Below are 20150 nucleotides of genomic sequence, written 5' to 3' on the forward strand. Positions count from 1 at the left end.
TGCTTCTAAGTTTGTGATACTATATTTTAGAACATTAAACTAGGACAGTGGTGTAAACAGGCATTTGGAGGGAGGCTCATGCCCTCGAAACCACGGCTTCGCTTTGAATTCGGCTTCAGGCTCCTTTCTCTCGTCTGAAGACCTGAGTATATTGTCACGCGCAACCGGGCCAAGCTATCCTGAGTCGAATCTAGAGCCGCAGACGTGGTTTCGAAAAGGGCCCGAGACACACTTTGGATAGAGGGGAGGGGGGCAAAGAAACAGTTCTTGGGAGGGTTATGTATCGAATGAATATTCATTTTTGTCAGTCTTTTTTTTCTTTGGGGGTGGTTCATCGGAATGGGTCAGGGCTCCCCCTCCCAGCCAATCCTGACCACGCCTCTGTGAGGAGCTGCGATGCTCTACTCTCATGTCGAAACACCGATAGAAACCAACGGTTCTTTTCAGATCCACCCAACTCTTTAGAGATAGTCATTACATTGTGTTACCGCAGACCTTATATACCGTATTTCCACCATGCAAGGTTTCAAATCCTACTTACCGATAGATTTATACATATATAATTCCTGTAATAATTCATCATCACTTCCCTGCGTGAGTGGCATGTGATTAACTGTTTTTAAACACCGGTATGAATATTAGCATATTAGCAATAGCAATACACGTGCATCCGGGTGCTGTGGTTAAGTTAGTTACACGGTCACCTTGCATTTTGTCATAATATTACGAGTTGGTATTGTAGGCAGAGTGATCACAGCCCTGACCTGTGTAACACTATACTTAAAACAAAAATGACCACTATTTACCGCGAAATGTGACGTGTTTGTTATTGCGTTCCAAAAACACCCACTTTACATCCGTAATCCTTCAACTGAATCAAATAAAAGGGACTGAATTCGTTTCGAAAGTCAGAGTTGTTTGTATAACTTCAAGTGGGATCTTCACTATCGGAACGGCAAAGTCCCAAAAGTCGAGTTAGTTGTTTCAACCAGCGATTGGATTTTTTTGGTAAGTACTTCACTTGCTTGTGTTTTTATGTTAAAAAATTTTAGAAGTATAATAATAAATTTCAATGTTGAGCTATTTTACATCATTGGCAGGATTAAAAGACATTTTTTAGCTGGTGGGTTCGTTCTCTTTTATATATTTTTTTGTTTTTTCTTGTGGACTTTTAATTTTGTTTTTAGCGGTTTGTCTATAGCATTGACATCGCTGTGTTTGTATTGTTTGATTGTATCAATTTTTTTTGTTTTTCTGTTAATTAAAGATAGGTAGGCCCATAGTCGCTGCAGTGTTTGTATAATCAAACATGTAAAACAACAAACCTGTGAAAATGTTGGCTTAACCCGTTATGCGAAAATAGTAAATATATGTAATAGTTTTCAGCAAGTTGTTAACTTTGGTTGTAACAACCGAAATTTGCAGTTTTGTTTTTCAGGTTTTTAGATACAGTTTTCTAAGACATGACTTCATTTCAAAGGGAATTATCTCACGGAAAAAATATGGTGCTTGTTTGAACTTCATATAATTCATTAAGATTTCAGACTAAAAATTAGCAATAGTGTTTCTTATCCTCACAAATATTATACCTTTAAGAATAAAATGTAAATTCAAACTTTTTCAGATTAAGTATGTATTCAAAATAAACAAGTGTGTTTTTATTTTGACAGGTAGCTCAAAGATGAAGACATTTACAGTACTCTTTGCTGTGCTCTTGGTGTCGCTGTTTATTACAACTGAGGCTAAACCTTGGGGCAGACCAGGCCGAGGCAACAGACCCGATCGACCAGGTAAGCCCAGTCATATAACTGCATATATTTGGTAAATGTCCAAGACCGGTATCCTCACTCGAGGTATCCAACATTTCGACAGGTTGTTATTTGATGCATATTTTTTATACATCCTGTGAAAATGTTGGCTCAATTGGTCATCGAGTTTTAAGGGAAAAATGAGGGAAGAAAAAAAAGTAAATATACATTCACTAAACAAACCTGTGTGAAAGTCCAATGTCTATAATAAAACTAACTTTACTTTTATCACTTTTCCTGTCTTATTGCGCAGGTCGTCGTGATGACCGGCCCGATCAACCCAACGGTTGTATCCGCCGATGCCCCCGACCAAACCCAAACACTCTAGTCTGTGCGTTCGACGGTGTCCGCAACCGGACATTCCCGTCAGAGTGTTTCGTAGAGAGGTTCGAGTGCAATACCGGCCGAAACATGACAATCACCGATGGTCCTTGCCCTGATGTGGCCTTCCAGATGAACGGCATGCTATCAATGGAAACTGAAAGCGAAGAAGATAGTAGTGAGGAAAGCAGAGAAGACGGTTCCACACCAGGTAATCAGCCATTTTGTTTTTATCAACAGACGCAAATCAAGGCTTGTCGTGGCCGAGCGGTCTAGTTGTATACAAATTTCACTGTACATTGAAATTGAAAATATCTGCACAAGTTCAGCAATGATGACCGTGTTTTTTTCAAATTTTTCACTTAACAGGTCAATCAACAAGTGTTCCAGTTGAGCCCTCATTTGCAGCAACTACGTCACGAACTACGCCACCAACAACGGGAACTGCGTCACCAACTACGTCGCAAACAACAACGCCAACTACGGCGACAGCAACAGCAACGGCGCCAACAACAACACCAACACAAGCGGCACCAACAACAATGCCAATTGGCTCTGGGGCAACTGCACAAAATGTACCAACACAACCTACACCCCCGTAAACTCAATAAAGGACATTGCTTCCGCAGTTTTCAGCAGAATAAATAGAAATACAAGTTCCCCCAAAAACCAATATGGCATGCAGCACAGCAAAGTAAATGGTGTATAACCGCAACCGTTACAAATACATCTTATACCTGTTTCCAATGATGTTTGTGTGATAATGCTGATGTTTTAAAGTGATTATGTTCTTAAAGTGTTTATTTTCCATTCATGTTTTGAAATAAATCAATATTTTGATAAATTGAGATACAACTTATATTCTGATCTTCGCATTTATTTGTGTTATATTTCAAATATTATTGCCATATACATGAAGCCGACTTTCATTTGAGTTCCATAAATTTTTTTTCACAAAACTTCATACTTCAAAAATACCATCGTTTATAGTCAAGATCAAAGAAATTGTGGCCATTCATAACTATGTTGGACCTTTGTGCAACCCAAAATACCAAACCTAAACAGACAAACAATTACGGTCCGATGTTACAACATGTGTGTTCACACAATACAGGCTTGTCCAACTTTGTCAAACAAAATTCTCCCGTTTCATCTTTTTAAAAGTAGCGAAGTCAATTCATTGAACATTATTCTGTGATTTATTTTTCATGTTGCACGCAAAGGTTTGAAGGCAAATGCGCCGTTCCACATTATGAAAAGGTCAGAAGTATCTAACAAAGGCAGAAAATGGTAGCTTGTGAAAAGCGTAATGAGAGAGCTCTCTGCACGAAACAAAATTGATAAATATCTAGACATTAGTTATTAGGAACGAATCTACACACAGCAAAGTAGATAATATACTAGTAATACCGTAAATTTAATAAAATAATTTCAATGATACCTCACTAAACACAACGCCCCAACCCCGTTGATGAGTTTACTATTTAGTATAATGGGACCTTTTCGACTATTCTTAGTCTGTTCTTTCAAAACATTTCGAATTTTTTCCTCCAAATTACTTACTGACTTTTGGAATTGGGCCTTTACGGATCCTCAAAAGGACCACGTAAAATCACAAAATCATGCGATGACTTCGAGTGCTCCAAATAAATGATTTTGGGCACACGAAATAATTCATTTCGCGGTGCACACACCCACATAAATTCTTGCCACGTGAACTTGTTTTCATCATTGTGTCCCTTTATGGCTTCATACAAGGAAAAGGAAAAAAGTGCTCCACACTTTAAAGACACTGGACACTATTGGTAATTGTCAGAGACTAGCCTTCACAGTTGATGTATCTCAACATATGCATAAAATAACAAACCCGTGAAAATTTGAGCTCAATCGGTCGTCAAATTTGCGAGATAATAATGAAAGAGGAAAAAACCTTGTGTCACTAAGTTGTGTGCTTTCTGATGATTGATTTCGAGACCTCAAATTCTAAACTTGAGGTCTCGAAAACAAATTCGTGGAAAATTTCTTCTTTCTCGAAAACTACGTCACTTCAGAGGGAGCTGTTTCTCACAATATGTTTTAAACCATCAACCTCTCCACATTACTCGTAATCAAGTAAGGTTTTATGATGACAATTAATTTGAGTAATTACCAATAGTGTCCACTGCCTTTAAAGAAACACGTTGCCTCGGATCGGTCGAGTTGGTCTTTGAAAAGCGTTTGTAACCGTTTGTTATAAAATGCATATGGGTAGAAAGATGTTGTAAAAGTAGAATACAATGATCCACACAAACATGCCTCGAAATTGCGTGGTTTTCCTTTTACCTTGTCGACTAACACGTCGGCCATTTATGGGGGTCAAAATGTTGACTCCCATAAATGGCCGACCATGTTAGTTCGCACAGTAGAAGGAAAACCACGCAATTTCGAGGCAAACTTGTGTGGATCATTGTATTCTACTTTTAAAACATCTTTCCAACCATATGCATTTTATAAAAAACGGTTACAAACGCTTTTGTTTTGACCAACTCGTCCGATCCAAGGCAACGTGTTCCTTTAATGCAACAAATCTTGAAATGAGTTCAGTTTGTTTAGACCCTTTGCCTTTTAAACATAACTCTGTACACCTTCGTATTCATCTTCATTCACATCGTATCTCAATGTGTCATTCCAATCATTATGGTTTGATCCATGTTCGTGACTCTGTGTTTCATTCCCTACGTCACTCATTTCACTTGGGGTGAGTCTACCAAAAGACTGCTCCTCGTTATTCGATACGCTGTCGGTGTCCGACTTGATTCCGAAATCGATTTGCGGGTATTGTTTATTTTCGTCATCATTATAAGCATCATTGTTGTAGTCGTAGAGGTTGTTCAACACGTTTTTGTCGTCGATATTTTGATATCGACTGTGAATGGGGTCGATACCGTAAGCTGCATTACATCGTGTGTAATGGGAACGAGATCCGTAGTCGACTGTCCCATCGTCGGAGTTAAAGTATCGATACTTGTTACCCCTTGAACAAGTTGCTTGCCTTATAGGGGAATCCCCTCTTCCTGTGTGTTCTTGTTCTCTGTGAATGCCCATGAGCTCAAGAGGCTCATGACTTCCTTCAAGAACTGAGCTTCCAGCTTTACGTTCTACGTGTAGAGTTTGTAGAACTGGTGGGTAATTGCCATCATCATGAGCAACCTCAACTTGGTGGTGTGAGGGTATCTCGCGAGAGGGCGCCGTGTTATTATGTTTTATTTCGGCTCGTGAGACATCCGGTGAAGATTTCTTAGGCCGTACCTCTCTGTAGTACCAAGTACAGATCATAACAACCATGATGAGGACAAGCAACGCTGCGAATAACGAACCTATAATGACGGCACTATAGTCCTCTGGTGGTGTTTCTTCGGTAGTATATGCCGTTGCACCCCTTGTGGTATCAGGGTAAGGGGGTTGGGTCGCTAGATCACCAGCATTGATTGTTTTAATGGTTACCATAGCAACCCCCTGTATCCCATCATTATCAATCACGACATACATGAGGCTCGCGTCACCGTCCTCTTCTCCTATATCCCGCAACGTGAACTGATTTTCTTCTATTCTGTAGCGATCTGTCGCATTCTGCAGCTCTTCGGACACTCTCCAGAATGTTCTGTTGATTGCTGACGTCACGGTAGTGGCAAAGGAGGTGAACACCACCGTACTTCCCACAATAACAAACCCACTCTGGTTCTTGTAGTGTATTGTCACCGTAGGCTCCGAGACGATGTCAAATGAGTCCACAACGCAACGTCTTTCCATTTCATCCGTCAATAATGGGCGTGTCATATTGCATGCAAACACCACGCCCTCATCGTCCAATGAAGGGATGAAAGTGACTTCAGAGTACGTAAACTCACCGTCCGATGAGGTCTCTGATGTAAGATAATGACCACCTCTTTCCCAGGTCAAGTTAACGGGTGGCTCACCGACCTCCGAGCGGCACAGCATGACAACAGTCTCCCCAAGGTAAACCCGCAACCTCCCATGCTTAATGCTACTAACCCCACCCTTAACAAAGCTGCTACAGTTCGGATAGACATCCCCGGGAGCATACCTCACTGTGAACTCCACGATGTCTGATTCCAAGATGATGTCACTCTCTGCACACCGAGCATCGGTTAAATTCCTCACACAGACCACGAAGGAGAACCACGCTGTGTCCAGACGGGTCGGGTTACTCAACCTGAGAGAAAATCTTATATTATCCGGTAACACCACTTGTCGAGTTATCACGTAGTTATCCGCATCAAGACCAAGCGACTCAAACACCACATCCCGTTTGACCGTGTCATCCGCAATGACAACTCCGCGTCTTCTGATAGCAGCGATCTGAGTACGAACATCCATGTTGCTGACTTGAAAGACTAACGGGGCGAACGAGCCCGGTTCCCCCTCATCACCCTCAGAGCTAACCGGTTGAGTCGTAATGCTCTGCCCGTAAATTAGCGATTCCGTCCACAGAACAATCATGATGTGCACAAAAATACGTGTAGCCGACATTGCGAAAAGTCTGCATTTTACACCGTTACGGAGACCGACTCAATCATGTTATACCTAGAATGACAGAGGGGCAATCGTTGCTGGGAGTAACATGAAAACCAAACATTGTGAATTGCCAACACGATCTTTAGGCATCCCTAACCCTTGTGCAAATATCACTGGCATTCAATAATTTATTATGATAATCATTTGGCAATAGCTTAAAAAAACATATACAGGTACCGGTGCGGGGAGCAAAGTAGAGCAATTATAACGAACGACAGAAAGAGTCGTTATTTATTACCAGACACTGATCATAGGAATTGAAAAACTACGCTTCAATGTATAGTTACACCATCAATAATGTATGGTCTTTTCGAAACCACTGCTTGGGATCGAGCTTCGGCTTAGCGGCTTTAGAAAACGTGTGCTTTCCTAATGGGGTTTAAAACAAGCAGACAGAGCCCGAGTCGGAGCCAAAAACTTTGTTTCGAAAACGCCAATGTCTGCATTATTGATGAAAAGCAAATGTGCACAACCACAGTCATGGGAACACATTGTTTTCGTGTCCATTTTATGCAGATTTTGAAAAACACTGATGCAGCAGTTATCTCACTGCCATTTGTAATATCAATTCACAATAGCTGTGTCAATGATTAAATAATAAGTGCTTGAGTTTAAGATCTGTAAATTTGTTTAAATATTAAATGTACCCGTTGATTTAAAGTCACCTGGAAGTGGTATTTTTTCAAAATAAAGCTTTTGCCACTAATATATGTGTTTTGATGAGTGGAACGTGAATAGACAGTCAACTAAGGTTTTAAACAATCAGTTCTTATGTTATTTACAAATTTAAGAGTAGACCCCGACCCGAGAGGGCGCTGTTCGTGACGTCAATCGAGGCAGACTTTGCCTGTAATGCGTAGAGTAAACACAGTTTGTTTTTGTTTTTTCCGGCAATGCCGACCAGGTGTACTGCTGCTGAATGCAGAAAAACACTTTTTGAAACGTACCAACTCACGACTTGGACGTACATGTACTTTGCACGTGTGTTTACTATACGCATTGCAGGCAAAGTCTGCCTCGATTGACGTCACAAAAGGGGTAGGCGGAGTCAGCCCCCAAACAACTTTATATATTTTTTAAACATATAAATCGTGACAAACAATTACTAAAAAAAATTGTTTTATTGTTCGTAAGCCTATCCTCTTATGTTTGAAAGGGAAAAAAAAAATCTATTTCCAGGTGACTTTAAAATCAACGTGTCGACCAAATTTGAGCCTCCAAACATCGCCCTCCTGGCACAGAACACCATTGGTAAATACTCAAAATAATTGTAACCAACAAACTTACTTGGTAGCGAGCAATGGAGAGCTGTTAATTTGTGAGAAACGGCTCCCTCTGAAGTATTACGTATGTTTTTGAGAAAGGGGTAGTTTCTCATTCAAATAAAAGACTTTAAAGCCTGAAGAAATTTTTAGCCATCTGAAAGGGTGTGTTTTCTTTCATTATTCTTTTGCAACTTCGATGACCAATAATAATGAGTCCAAATGTTCACAGATGTGTTACTGTTATTATGCATATGTTGGGATACACAAAGTAAGAACACTGGTCTTTGACATTATAACCAAATGTGTCCATGCCTTTAAGGGGGAAACGTACTTTTGGAAGCGCTTTTTGATGCTTGTCCAAGTAGTTGTCAGAACCAACCCATACAACTTCAAAATCGAAAAAAAGTACATGAATGACCCAATTTTCAGGCACCTGTTTCGTGTTCAAGTGTCCATATTTTTATTGGAAACAACTTGTGAATAATGATATAGGTTACAATTCTCACTCTCATAAAACACAAATCCCACGACGTGTTTCCCGCAGGGGTAGAGATATTTGATCGATCAAAGGTCCTGATCAAGTGAACATACTTTACTCGCGGGGGCCCCAGCGTGAGCTAAATTGATTTCAGAGTTTGTCCTAACTGGGCGTACTATACCAGGTGTTACCCTTAAAGGGACACGTTGCCTTGGATCGGGCTAGTTGGTTTGTTATAAAACGCGTATGGTTAGAAAGATGTTTTAAAAGTAGAATACATAACGATCCACTTAAATACGCCTCGAAATTGCACAGTTTTCCTTTTACGCCGTGGATGAACTCACACGGTACACTATTTCGTCATGGAGATAGAAATGATTACGTGGAGTCAAATGTTTGACTCCAGAAAATGGACGACTGTGTGTTAGTTCACAAGGTAAAAGGAAACGGTGCAATTTTGAGGCACGTTTTATGTGGTGTGGATCATTGTTTGTTTGTCCATGCAAGTCGCCACACACAAGGCCTAAAGGCCACTTCACAAGGTGTGGGCTACGATCAACTATTTTCCAGGGGCCATTGCCACTCCTACTCCTGGGGCTGACCCATTTACAGCCCTTATGGATGTAGGCTTGGGTATCATCCAATCAGAAGCCTGGCTGGTAAAGCAGAAATCAATACCTCCCCAACTTTAACATTCTGCTTTTAAAGCACCTTTCTAACCGTTACGCATTTTCATAACAAAATGGTTAAAAACGCTTTCCAGGACCAAGTCGACCGATCCAAGGCAACGTGTCCCTTTAAATAACGAGCCTAGCACGTATCATGCCGTTCTGGTAGTCGCCACTGAACCGAGTGTGTTCGTTTTTGTATGTTGTCACCGTGACAACCAGTTGTCCAACATATCAGAGCACTGAAATACAAAGTACACAGTTTGTTCTGAAATTGTATTGTAGAGAGATATGGTTTTATCAGTAATCTTATGGCACACATTGAAGTGGTTCATTGATCACACTGTCTGGTCCAAACGAACTTTTTAGCAGAAACTGACACCGATATACCGATAGCTGTATTTGTTGTCCATGGTATTGAATAATCGATTGGATTACGGAAGCAAAGGTTGTTCAGCATGATGGCGTTTATTGTCGTGGACAAGGATTAATAATGTGAACATCACTGTGAAATCAGCCTGGAGCCTATTGTCAAAGATTGGTGTCTGCTGACTTTTTACAGGACCAGTGGAGAACTTTAAAAATGGCTCAACTTTGTGTTGCTCTGTGTCTGCTATTGAGCTCAATATCTGTATTTGCTCAGTCCATCGTAAGACAACCAGTTGATGTTACTGTGTATGAGGGGGACGGTCTAGCCACAATAAGTTGTGAGTTTGTCGCCGTAAACGAACGGGACCAGGTTGTTTCTTTCCGGAGAGGGAACGACATCATCAGTGACGAGCTTGGGCTCCGTTCTGGTGAACTACAACAACTGGGTCTGATAGCTGAGAACTACAGCATCAAACGTAACATCAACGTGGGGACATATTCTAGGTCGTATGACCTTTCTATCAAATCGCCAACCAGGAATGACACAAGCGATTACAAGTGTGTCCTTTGTAAACGGGATAAAATCACTAGCATGTGTTCTGGTAAAATTGTCCTGTCGTCTCAGGTAGCCAGCCTTACTGTACAATATTTACCCGGTGATGCATATCCTATATGCAATGTACCATCCAATATTGAATCCAATGCCAGCTATGTTGATGTACAAGAAGGTAAAGCTGTGGAGATCGTCTGCTCATCAGAAACCGGCAGTCCACTTGTTGAGCTCGCTTGGACACAGCATGGAGCTGCGGTCAAAGGTCAAGTAGCGGTTGAAGGTCAAGTATCAACCGGTAAAAATATGCTGACTGAATCGAGAGTGATGTTCGTGCCAAGCATGGAGGATAATGGGACAGTTCTGATTTGCACTTTAACAAGTGCTGCTTTTGAGGGTGATGCACGAAACTGCAGCACCCTTCCATTCGTTGTTTCCGCTGATGGGAGCAATGGCAAAGAGGGACCTTTAGGTCTCGGGGGACTAACCAGAACTATCATCATCATTGTCATTCTTGTCCTGGTCATTGTCATTCTAATTGTCACCATTGTCATTGTCTATGTGACGAAGAGGAAGAAGAGAGATCGGGGATCGACACGAGGTCACAATATTGAGTACCAGCCTGCTGACACCGTAGATAAAGACGATGGTGGTCAGATCAAAATAGAGAGGGATGAAATCTAGCTGCATCAAACAACAATTTACTCTGTATTACAATCAGTGATATACCTAGGGCCAATTTCATAGAGCCGTTTAAGCACAAACATAAGCTAAGCACAAGCAAGTTTGGCCTATCCCAGGGCCCGATCTCATAAAGCTATTTAGCAGAAAATACTACTTGACAAATTTCTTTGCTAAGCAAAAATTGAGTAGGACACCAGTCAATGTTAACCTAATGTAATTTTGACTGGTAGTCCGTTTCTACCAAGCACTAGTTGTCTAAGCTTAGCAAAACTTTCGTGCTTACAGTCTTTATGAAATCGGGCCCAGAATAGGGTTCTAACAAAACACAATGTGACTGGCATCCAAACAGCTCTATTGAGCCCGGATGACTATCCTTGTAAAATCTTCTAGTGAATTTGACTGAAATCCCGCACCGCACCCGACTCAGACCCCGCATGTATTTTTTTATGTACTCTCCATGCACACAAGCCCTTTGCCCTATTTCATAAAGCTGCTAAGCATAAAATTATGCTAAGCAAATTTCTTTGCTAAAGCAAGGAAGGATCAGTGGTGTACCAGTCGCCAGCAATGGTACTTCTATAGTACTCTGGCTGGTAACCTGTTTTGTTATTATCAATCATTTGTTTTGCCTAGCAAGTTTTTTTTTGTGCTTACAGGCTTTTTGCAATTTGACCTGATGTACTAGGGCCCCCCCCCTCCCCGCCCTACCGCTAAGAGGAACACCCACCGGTTTTATATGTCAGACTATGTACCATTAATTGTATTATAATCTTACGCATTGGTGTTTATTACGTATGCCTTCCTAGTGAGACCTACCAATGCCATGTAAAGTTTCTCTTTACTTCGGTAAATCTTACATAACTTTGGTTAACTGCAATACTTACTCTCAAAACATGTATAGATTTTTTTACACTACAAATCAGTACATATTTTTGGCCGTGTTTTACTTAATTTAGGTAGTTTCTTACACAACTTTTTTTACATAACATCTTTTTACCATTTGTTTTCTGAGTGTACTTTAAAATGCATGGGTTTTTTTTGTGGGGGAACCCTTTTACGGTACTATATCAAAATACTGTACATACAAATAATTTTTTCTATGAAAAACTTTAATTTTAAGACCGTTCTGCGGGTAACATGACTCAAACTTTCCATCGAGTGAACTTTTGTTTGTTTACTAGAATCAGTCTAATTTAGCAATTACTTTAAATGAGTCCACATCTGTGATCTATTTGTTGTAAATTCATTTCATAGAATCTGTGAGTATCAATCTGTGAAGAATCAATGAGATTGTCGAGCTCTTCTTGAACCAGAGGCTGAAAGTTTATTTTGTTTGTGACAAATTAAAAGTGATTAATGCTATGTTTTAGAAACAAGTTGTTAAAGCCGTTTATACATGATGATTATGGAATAGGAGTATCGCGTGCTGTATAAGATGTGTACTCCGTCTTCCTTAGTCGTTGCCCACTCGTCGCAAAGAGCCTCCCACCCCCGCCCTTCCTGTTGTCTTAAGCGTTCAATACAGTGTGTTGTTGATCTTACACAGATGTAGACTAAACTGCTATTCACACGACAGCAATTTAACTAGGGTCCCTTGCTTTATTTTAGCACGGTTGTAAAATGTAGCAACGTTTGACAAGATTGTCCTCTCATACGAGGTACATTGTAAAAATTTACCATGCTACAATTTAGCACGGGACCCTTGCTAAATTGCTCTCGTGTTATTTATAAGGCTGCGATCGTGGTTTTTAGCCGTATTTGCAGTTGCGGCTACGGCTACGACTGTTGCTAAGGGTGTTGCTAAGGAGTTCACATAACCCATGATGACGAGGCAATCAAGCCGTAGCCGAAGCTGTAGACCTGTGGCTCACGGGATGTACATTATATTATGACGGTAGCCATGTATATATGACTCTTCCTCTGTGATGTACACTGTAAGATAATACGAAAGTGTAAGGCTGCCAGGGCTAACTATGATGGCTAAACTTTGTGCATGAAAGTGACAATAAATGACTTGAGTTTTTGCAATGTGTTTTTCTTCAAATTAATTTTTATAAGCTGTAAGTAAAGTATAAATCTGCCACCCGAGCCAATGTGGCTCAGCTGGTCGGTGTTTATATCCAGTTTCATTGGCATTAAACAAATGAGAATATTAGTAGGAAAGGATGCAAGTCCATTGCAGGTTACTCCCCTGCTCTCCCCTTTGTATCCCTGGGTGGAGAGAAGCAGTCATGGTAAAAGTGACTCGCTCAAGGACGCAAGTGTCACTACTGACCAGGCCGGGAGTCGAACCCAGATTTTATTAAGTACAGAGCTTGAGTCAGATCGATCCGTATAGTTTGTAAACAGTGGCCTCCCTCCTGTAATCCACCCTATTACAGAGTCAACTCGACTTTGCAACTCGTCTCGAAAGGTATCATGGTCGAGTTGACCCACTATGGGAGACCAAGCCACTTATACCGTTCCTGTCTTTTCCCCTATTTGTAGACCGTTATCTTTAGTAGCCATCTTTATTATCTCAACTTAAACCCAATGAAACAGAAGTGAGTTTTGAAGGACAAAATAGTCTGGTTATACTATGTGTAATAGACCTTTCTTTTGCAACGTCACGGCACGATTTTTTGCCAAGCACATGAAAAGCCATATTATATACAGAGAGCAAAAACAGATATCTACTGCCTGTCTGTATCAATGTTACACAGATATTCAAATAATATAGAGTTGAATGTGTTTGAAGCAAAGCAACCGATCATGGGAGGTATTTCATAAAGTTGAAAGTTTTTTTGCATAAAGTATTTAAATTGTTCACAGCATGCAATCCGTTAAAAAACACAACTGATTTTGTGAGGTAATATTCAGCCGCACATGCCAACTAGCGCACTTCGTTTTTCTTTCGAGAAAGACTCTTGTGGTCGAAACGTCAGGCCATTAAAGGCAGTGGATACTATTGGTAATTACCCAAAAAATTTATCATATAACCTTACTTGGTAACGAGAATGGGGAGAGGTTGATAGTATAAAACATTGTGAGAAACAGCTCCCTCTGAAGTGACGTAGTTTTCGAGAAAGAAGTAATTTTCCACGAATTTGATTTCGAGACCTCAGATTTATAATTTTGAGGTTTCGAAATCAAGCACCTGAAAGCACACAACTTCGTGTGACAAGGGTGTTTTTTCTATCATTATTATCTCGCAACTTCGACGACCAATTTGGCTCAAATTTCACAGGTTTGCTATTTTATGCATATGTTGAGATACACCAAGTGAGAAGACTGGTCTTTGTCCAGTGTCGTGACCTATTTATTTTTTGCAAAACAATGGAACGTTCCATGCTACTGTTGAGTATAGGTACCATGCAAGAAATTTCGACGTAGCTTATGCGTTGATCCATCCAAAATCACCCCATGTCTCAGACTTTCTTGCTAAATTCTAAGAAACATTGTGGCTTCGTTTCCTTCACGGTGTTGGCAAAATTTGGCACTGTTCGAGAACGTTTAGACGGGCAGAAAAAAAATGTTATAAATACCCATGACGTCATTGTTGTTTCTGTTTAAAACGGGAGGTCGGCGAATGATGACACCAGAATTTACAAGAGACGCAGTGCTGACGTGAACGTAATTTACGACTTCTTCAAAAGCCCAAACACTCTGAACTTTTCTGGAACTTTGTGTATTTAGGCTCAAGGCAAAGGAAGGGTATCCATCAATCACCTATGAGGTATGTAGGATTTTGCATTTCAGTGTTTATTTCTGCATGTGTATATTGGTGTTGCAACTTTAAAAGTTCCGCTAATTTGTCGTTGTTAAGTTATTGAAAAAGGTAAACAGTACCCATAAATGATGTAGGCCTATGATGTAGTTTAATACTATATCAACCTCTCCCCATTACTCGTTACCAATTCAGCCGTCGATTTCACAAAACTCTTCCTAACTTAGGACTAATCTTATGACTTAGGACGAGTCCCAACCCTGCACTGTAGTTTGCAGACCTTAAGATTAATCCTAACTTAGGACGAGTTACTCGTCCTAACTCGAGATAAGACGAGTCCTAACTCTTTCTGAAATCGACGGCAGGTTTTATGCTAATAATTATTTTGAGTATTTACCAATAGTGTCCAGTGCCTTTAACTGCTGTACATTATTTTGATTCAAAACGGCATGTGTGGGTATTCCATGGTAGCACCAGCAGTATTTCAACGACAGTCCCATCTCTTCTTCTTATGCCATGTTTTCAGCTTATTATAGCCAGCGGTGGGTCCTGGATAAGTCTTTATTGCCGTCAGTTGTTCAACTGCTGTAATGAATAAATACCTCATTGCAACTTTGAAAAGGTCCGTGATCCCCAAAATCCCACAATCTCGGCAACTTCTTAACACCTGTAAGGAAGTTGTTAACTAGGGAGCCTATACCAACATGACAACCCACAGTTTCCCCAAAGCAGTGAGTCATTTTTAACAATATTACAGTCTCTGGTTTGGCATTGGAGGGGAGTTCTGCATGGGGCCGGACACTGGGGAAGGAGGGTGAGTGGGCCATGTCTGTCTGGATATTAACAAGATTACACGTTTTTGAGAACATAACCCCCAAACAATAGGCTGCATTATTTAAACAGGTGTTCTCTCAAATTGGCTTTGTAAGTAATGACGACTTTTTGGGATGGGGTGTCGGTTGTTAGTCTGCCCGTACACAAGCAACTGCTTCAAGGGTTTGTCTCCATCTACCTAATTAGTTTTCTATATGCCTAATTGATGTAATATTAACTATTATTTGTATGCATTTATTTATTGTAAATCAGTGAAATGGAAACGAATAATAAGTTGTGTTTGCACCATTGGGGGCGCTTTAATGTTTGGCGACTGTTAAGACCTGACACTAAAATCTCCAGGGTCAGAATTTACCCGGATTCTTGGGTGTGACTCTTTTTTTTCTTACCTGGATCAAAATGACCCAGTACTGACGCAGTATCCGAATACAAAATTTTTTTTAAACCATCTTTCGGGTCAGGTTGACCCCAAAATGGGTCAGGCCCTTGGACCAGGTCATTTTTGACCGGGCGTTATTAGAGTATTAGTTTAAGTTTGTAGTCATAAAGTCCGTATGTTGTGATTATCTTTTCCAGAATTCTTAAAGACTACTGCAGTTCACTGAGGATTGTTATTCCTATAGTGGTTCTTGTATGCTCAGTATGTACATTGCTAGTTTACCTTGGCATACAGTCCTACAACAACGAGACCAACCAGGAACAAGGTAAAACAAAACAATAACTCTGCTTCGATCCAGAAAAAAACAATAATACATAATTAGTTACATTCAATTTTACAGTTTATATTAAGCAGATTGATATCATCAATAATATTTAAACGTGTCCTTAAGCAAGGCACTAAACCGTAGGTGCTTCTGCTTAACCCAAGTGTATCAATGGGAGGGCCAAGCCAGTATCGTGTTGGGTTAACCCCCTCAGCATTAAAAGTAAGCAGCTTGAGGTTGTGCTCCACAGGGAGTTCAGATAGTTTGACGAACAGTCTTTTTAAAGACTGTTTAAAAGTGTGCTCGACTGAATGGATAAGAGCCTCTTCTATTAGCTACATATGATAAGAGCGCTAGTAAAGGCGTTTTTCTATAAATGTGGTTTGATTTGGGTTTTGGACAGTAAAATTCATTCGGAGGAAGGGTGACTTTGGAAAATCATATCAAGCTTCTTTTTAAATAAAGCATACTCAATATTTTCACGATATTTTTATGAAGTTTGGGAGAAGTGACCAATTGGCAATTTTCCGTTATATTGACTGCTTCAGGGCTGCACACAACTTCGCAAACGACAACCCATGATATAATTGAAACAGCGGTTGGTGTAACAACAAAACGCCCGTATCCTGTGTCAACGAACAGTGCGTCTACTACCAAAGCTCCGGATCTAGAAACATCAGAACCAACCCAACAAGAAACTCTACCACAAACTACAAACCAAAATGAGCCGCCAACAGCTGGCAAATGGACACCATCACCTTCAGCAAGCAACGCAACCTCGATTGCGTCACCAACAACGCCCTCTGCCGTCACTATGCCCCAACAAACAACTTCAGACCAATCACAGTCCACACACGCGGTTACCGAAATGATCCGAGGAACAACGGAGGCTGCAGCCTCGGGTTCACCCGTTGATGTATCGGGGTCAACTTGGTCATGTCCAGCGGACGGCCAGTGTGATTGGTTGCCTTCTGATCCAGTTTGCGGCTCGGATGGCAAGACTTACTCCAACCTTTGCGTGATGAGAGATTCGGCTTGCAAGGCTGCAGACTTCACGCTCCAACCAGTGAAGAGGGGAAATTGCACCAAAGGAGTTGGAAATGAAGGTAAGTCTTAATGTGAGAGTTTGGAGCGCTAGATGGCAGCAGACTTGCATGCGCGCATTACCTAAAACAACAATGGTTTTTACCTAAGTCTGCTGCCACCTAGCGTCCTAAAAGTCAACCATTGCTTGAACCAGGTTTTTTGCCTTTCTCACATTATAAGCCTACCATAATAACAGTCGCTTCTTTAAAGCGCTAATATCCGTCATTCAAACACTCTTTAAAATGGGCCTAATTCACCCTATCTTCTTCTATTCAGAATGTTTCGACTGTGAAGATTTCTTCGACCCGGTGTGCGGGTCAAACAAACGGAGTTATCTCAACGTCTGTCAACTGAAAAGAGAAGTTTGTCGTACCAGAAACTTTCAGCTCAAAGTCTCCTTTGAAGGACTTTGCGAGCTACCTGTTATGGGTAAAATAATATTTTTGATAATATTAGTGTAATCAATATAAAATCTTGCTCAACAAATATAATATCATGCTCAATAGAACAGCTATTTTTTAAGCCAAAGTGTACCTTTTGTTTTTGGAACCATCTGAATATTCAAATTCTTTGAGGTTGCCTGGAACAGGCCCGAATCGCTTCGAGTGACATGGCCTTGTCACACGAGGCAATTTCTTTACAGGCAACTTGTAAGCAACCAACTGGTGCATGCTACAAGAGTATGGCCTACTATGGTAGCACATGAGTAATATTCAAAATTTGTTTTCCCTTACGATCCACAAAAGAAAAATGTGAACATCCAAATTTTATTGTGATTGGATTCTCATCATGTAGATTGCCCAGGACTGTCTGCATGTAAACTATCGCATCATATGACATGGCCCTTACAATCACAAAATTACCAAACAAAGTATTATTAATATCAAGCAATTGTTTTTTTTCTAGTAAGGTTCGCAGTAACACTGTGTAATGATAATCACTAAATGAGTTGGGGTAGTTCTGTAAAGAACTGTAGGTTTTAATTCGACGTTTTTGTTTCTTCTTTCAGTTTGTACGAGCCGTCAATGCGATCCTTTTAAGGGTACTCCGATGTGCGGAACAGACGGAGTGACGTACCCTTCTCTGTGCTACTTGAGGAAGACTGCGTGTAAGAGACGAGATTACAGTCTGGTAGAGGCATACGATGGCGGATGTGTAGCTGGCAAGTTAACCAGTAAGTTGAGTCTCTCATAATAGTATCCTTCAATGTTAAAGGCACTGGGCTCTATCGGTAATTACTCAAAATAATTATTAATATAAAACCTTACTTGGTAACGAGTAATGGGAGAGGTTGAGAGTGTAAAACATTGTGAGAAACGGCTCCCTCTGAAGTGACGTAGTTTTCGAGAAAAAAAGTAATTTTCCGCGAACTTGACTTCGAGACCTCAGATTTAGAATTAAATTGAGGTCTCGGAATCAAGCATCTGAAAACACACAGCTTCGTGCGACAAGGTGTTTTTCTGTCATCATTAGCTCGCAACTTCAACGACCAACATTGAGCTCAAATTTTCACAGGTTTGTTGTTTTATGCATATGTTGAGATACACCAAGTGAGAAGACTGGTCTTTGATAATTATTACCAATAGTGTCCAGTGTCTTTAACACAGGCCCAACATAATGGTCATGGCTCAGTTATAGCTTGAAATTATTATTCAATCAAAATACACAAGTTAACTGTTTATTTGTAGCCATGGCATTGGCGGCCAGGTTGGTGTATAGTGGTGTCTTACCTCGCCGTCCACCTCTTGGACCCGGTTCGAATCCCACCGGGGCACTATGTGGATTGGGTTATCAGTCCATACTTGGCTGCGCGGTGTTTTTCCTGGAATAATTATCTTGGGTTTTCCTACCATATCTAAATGTCTTCATTGTCTTCTCTCTTCTCGTTTGGCTCTTATTATAAGAGCGTTTAGAATTATTATATCCATACCCAAATGAAGTAGTTTTTCCAGAGGTATGTGACGAAACCTACGTATGTGACAAGGATGGGGCTCATAATTTGTTTCGTGTTATCATTCTATGATCTAGACGTTTGTCAAGAGCACTGCATTGGCATCTGGTCACCAGTTTGCGGTTCGGATGGACTGACTTACCGTAACTACTGCTTCTTGCAGCGAGCGGCCTGCCGGGTACCAGGGCTTTTTCATGCTAATGACGGACCGTGCAAACTGAAGAGCAACTTTTGGCCAGGTAAGAAACACAGATAGCCTATAGGTACACTACAAACATCCACGCCCTTCTTAAATACCTTTAAATTATTTATCTAAACCATTTTGCATTTCATAACAAACGGTTTCAAACGCTTGTCAAAGACCAACTCGACCGATCCGAGGCAACGTGTTCCTTTAAACTCGGTGTGTTTTGAGAAAAAATATATTTATGACACTCATTAAAGCTAAACAATTAGTTCATGTTGTTAGTCATTACTTCCTAAACTTAAAGATAAAAGTTTAACATGTGTTTTTCTTCCTCTCAACCTCTTACCTACAGATATCGTGGCATCTATTCCTTAGGAACTGCCTCGGGCCACCCGGCCCGAAATGCCAAGTTTATTAGCGGACGTTTGCCATCCAGCAAGGAGTTCTGCAGCAGTTATTCACACTCCAGCTGTAGCCTATATTCAATGATAAAATTTGTTCCATTTTGCGTAGCCAGCTTCTGGAACCGTTCGATTGTTTAATCCTTTATGTAGATAATTAACCACAATAAATCTAACCTGTGAAATTTCATTTCAAAGGGTGGTTGGTAGAGTGGCGTTTTTGATATTATTTCCTAGGCATAATAATCTCTTATTGGCGATCTGAAAAACGTTTTATGCAAAAATGTTTTAATTTACTATATCTCTCTGTGAGGAGAGCTGTTTCTCAAGTTTTAAACACAACATCTGTAGTGCTTGTGACCATATAGCGCCCTCTTGTGGTGAGGACGTCACTTTCTACACCGTTGACGAGTGAGGGTTTTCATTGTGCTTTTTGGCACTTGCTTGGTCACTCTCGTAATAAAGAAAATATAAGTGAATTTCTTGTTGCATTGAAATGCTGTTTTTGGGGGTCGGAGAACTAATATCAGAATTCAAAAAAAAAACACGCATGTTTTTGTTGA

The 20150-nt window shown here is 40.5% G+C and overlaps 1 protein-coding gene across 1 annotated transcript; it reads left to right on the plus strand.

Moving 5' to 3' along the window:
• Positions 1-103: 103 nt before the first annotated feature.
• On the plus strand, positions 104-19644 carry LOC139952481 (uncharacterized). The gene is made up of 14 exons (XM_071951622.1): positions 104-1008; positions 1671-1790; positions 2062-2340; positions 2499-2727; positions 3353-3389; positions 5857-6036; positions 9759-10686; positions 14394-14433; positions 15835-15962; positions 16511-17068; positions 17325-17477; positions 18058-18222; positions 19077-19238; positions 19539-19644. The coding sequence occupies exons 2-14, from the start codon at positions 1682-1684 to the stop codon at positions 19559-19561; spliced, it is 2991 nt and encodes a 996-aa protein (XP_071807723.1). The 5' UTR covers positions 104-1008; positions 1671-1681; the 3' UTR covers positions 19562-19644.
• Positions 19645-20150: the final 506 nt, after the last annotated feature.

The sequence above is a fragment of the Asterias amurensis genome, chromosome 2, assembly GCF_032118995.1.
Source record: "Asterias amurensis chromosome 2, ASM3211899v1".
In the NCBI taxonomy this organism is placed as follows: Eukaryota; Metazoa; Echinodermata; class Asteroidea; order Forcipulatida; family Asteriidae; genus Asterias; species Asterias amurensis.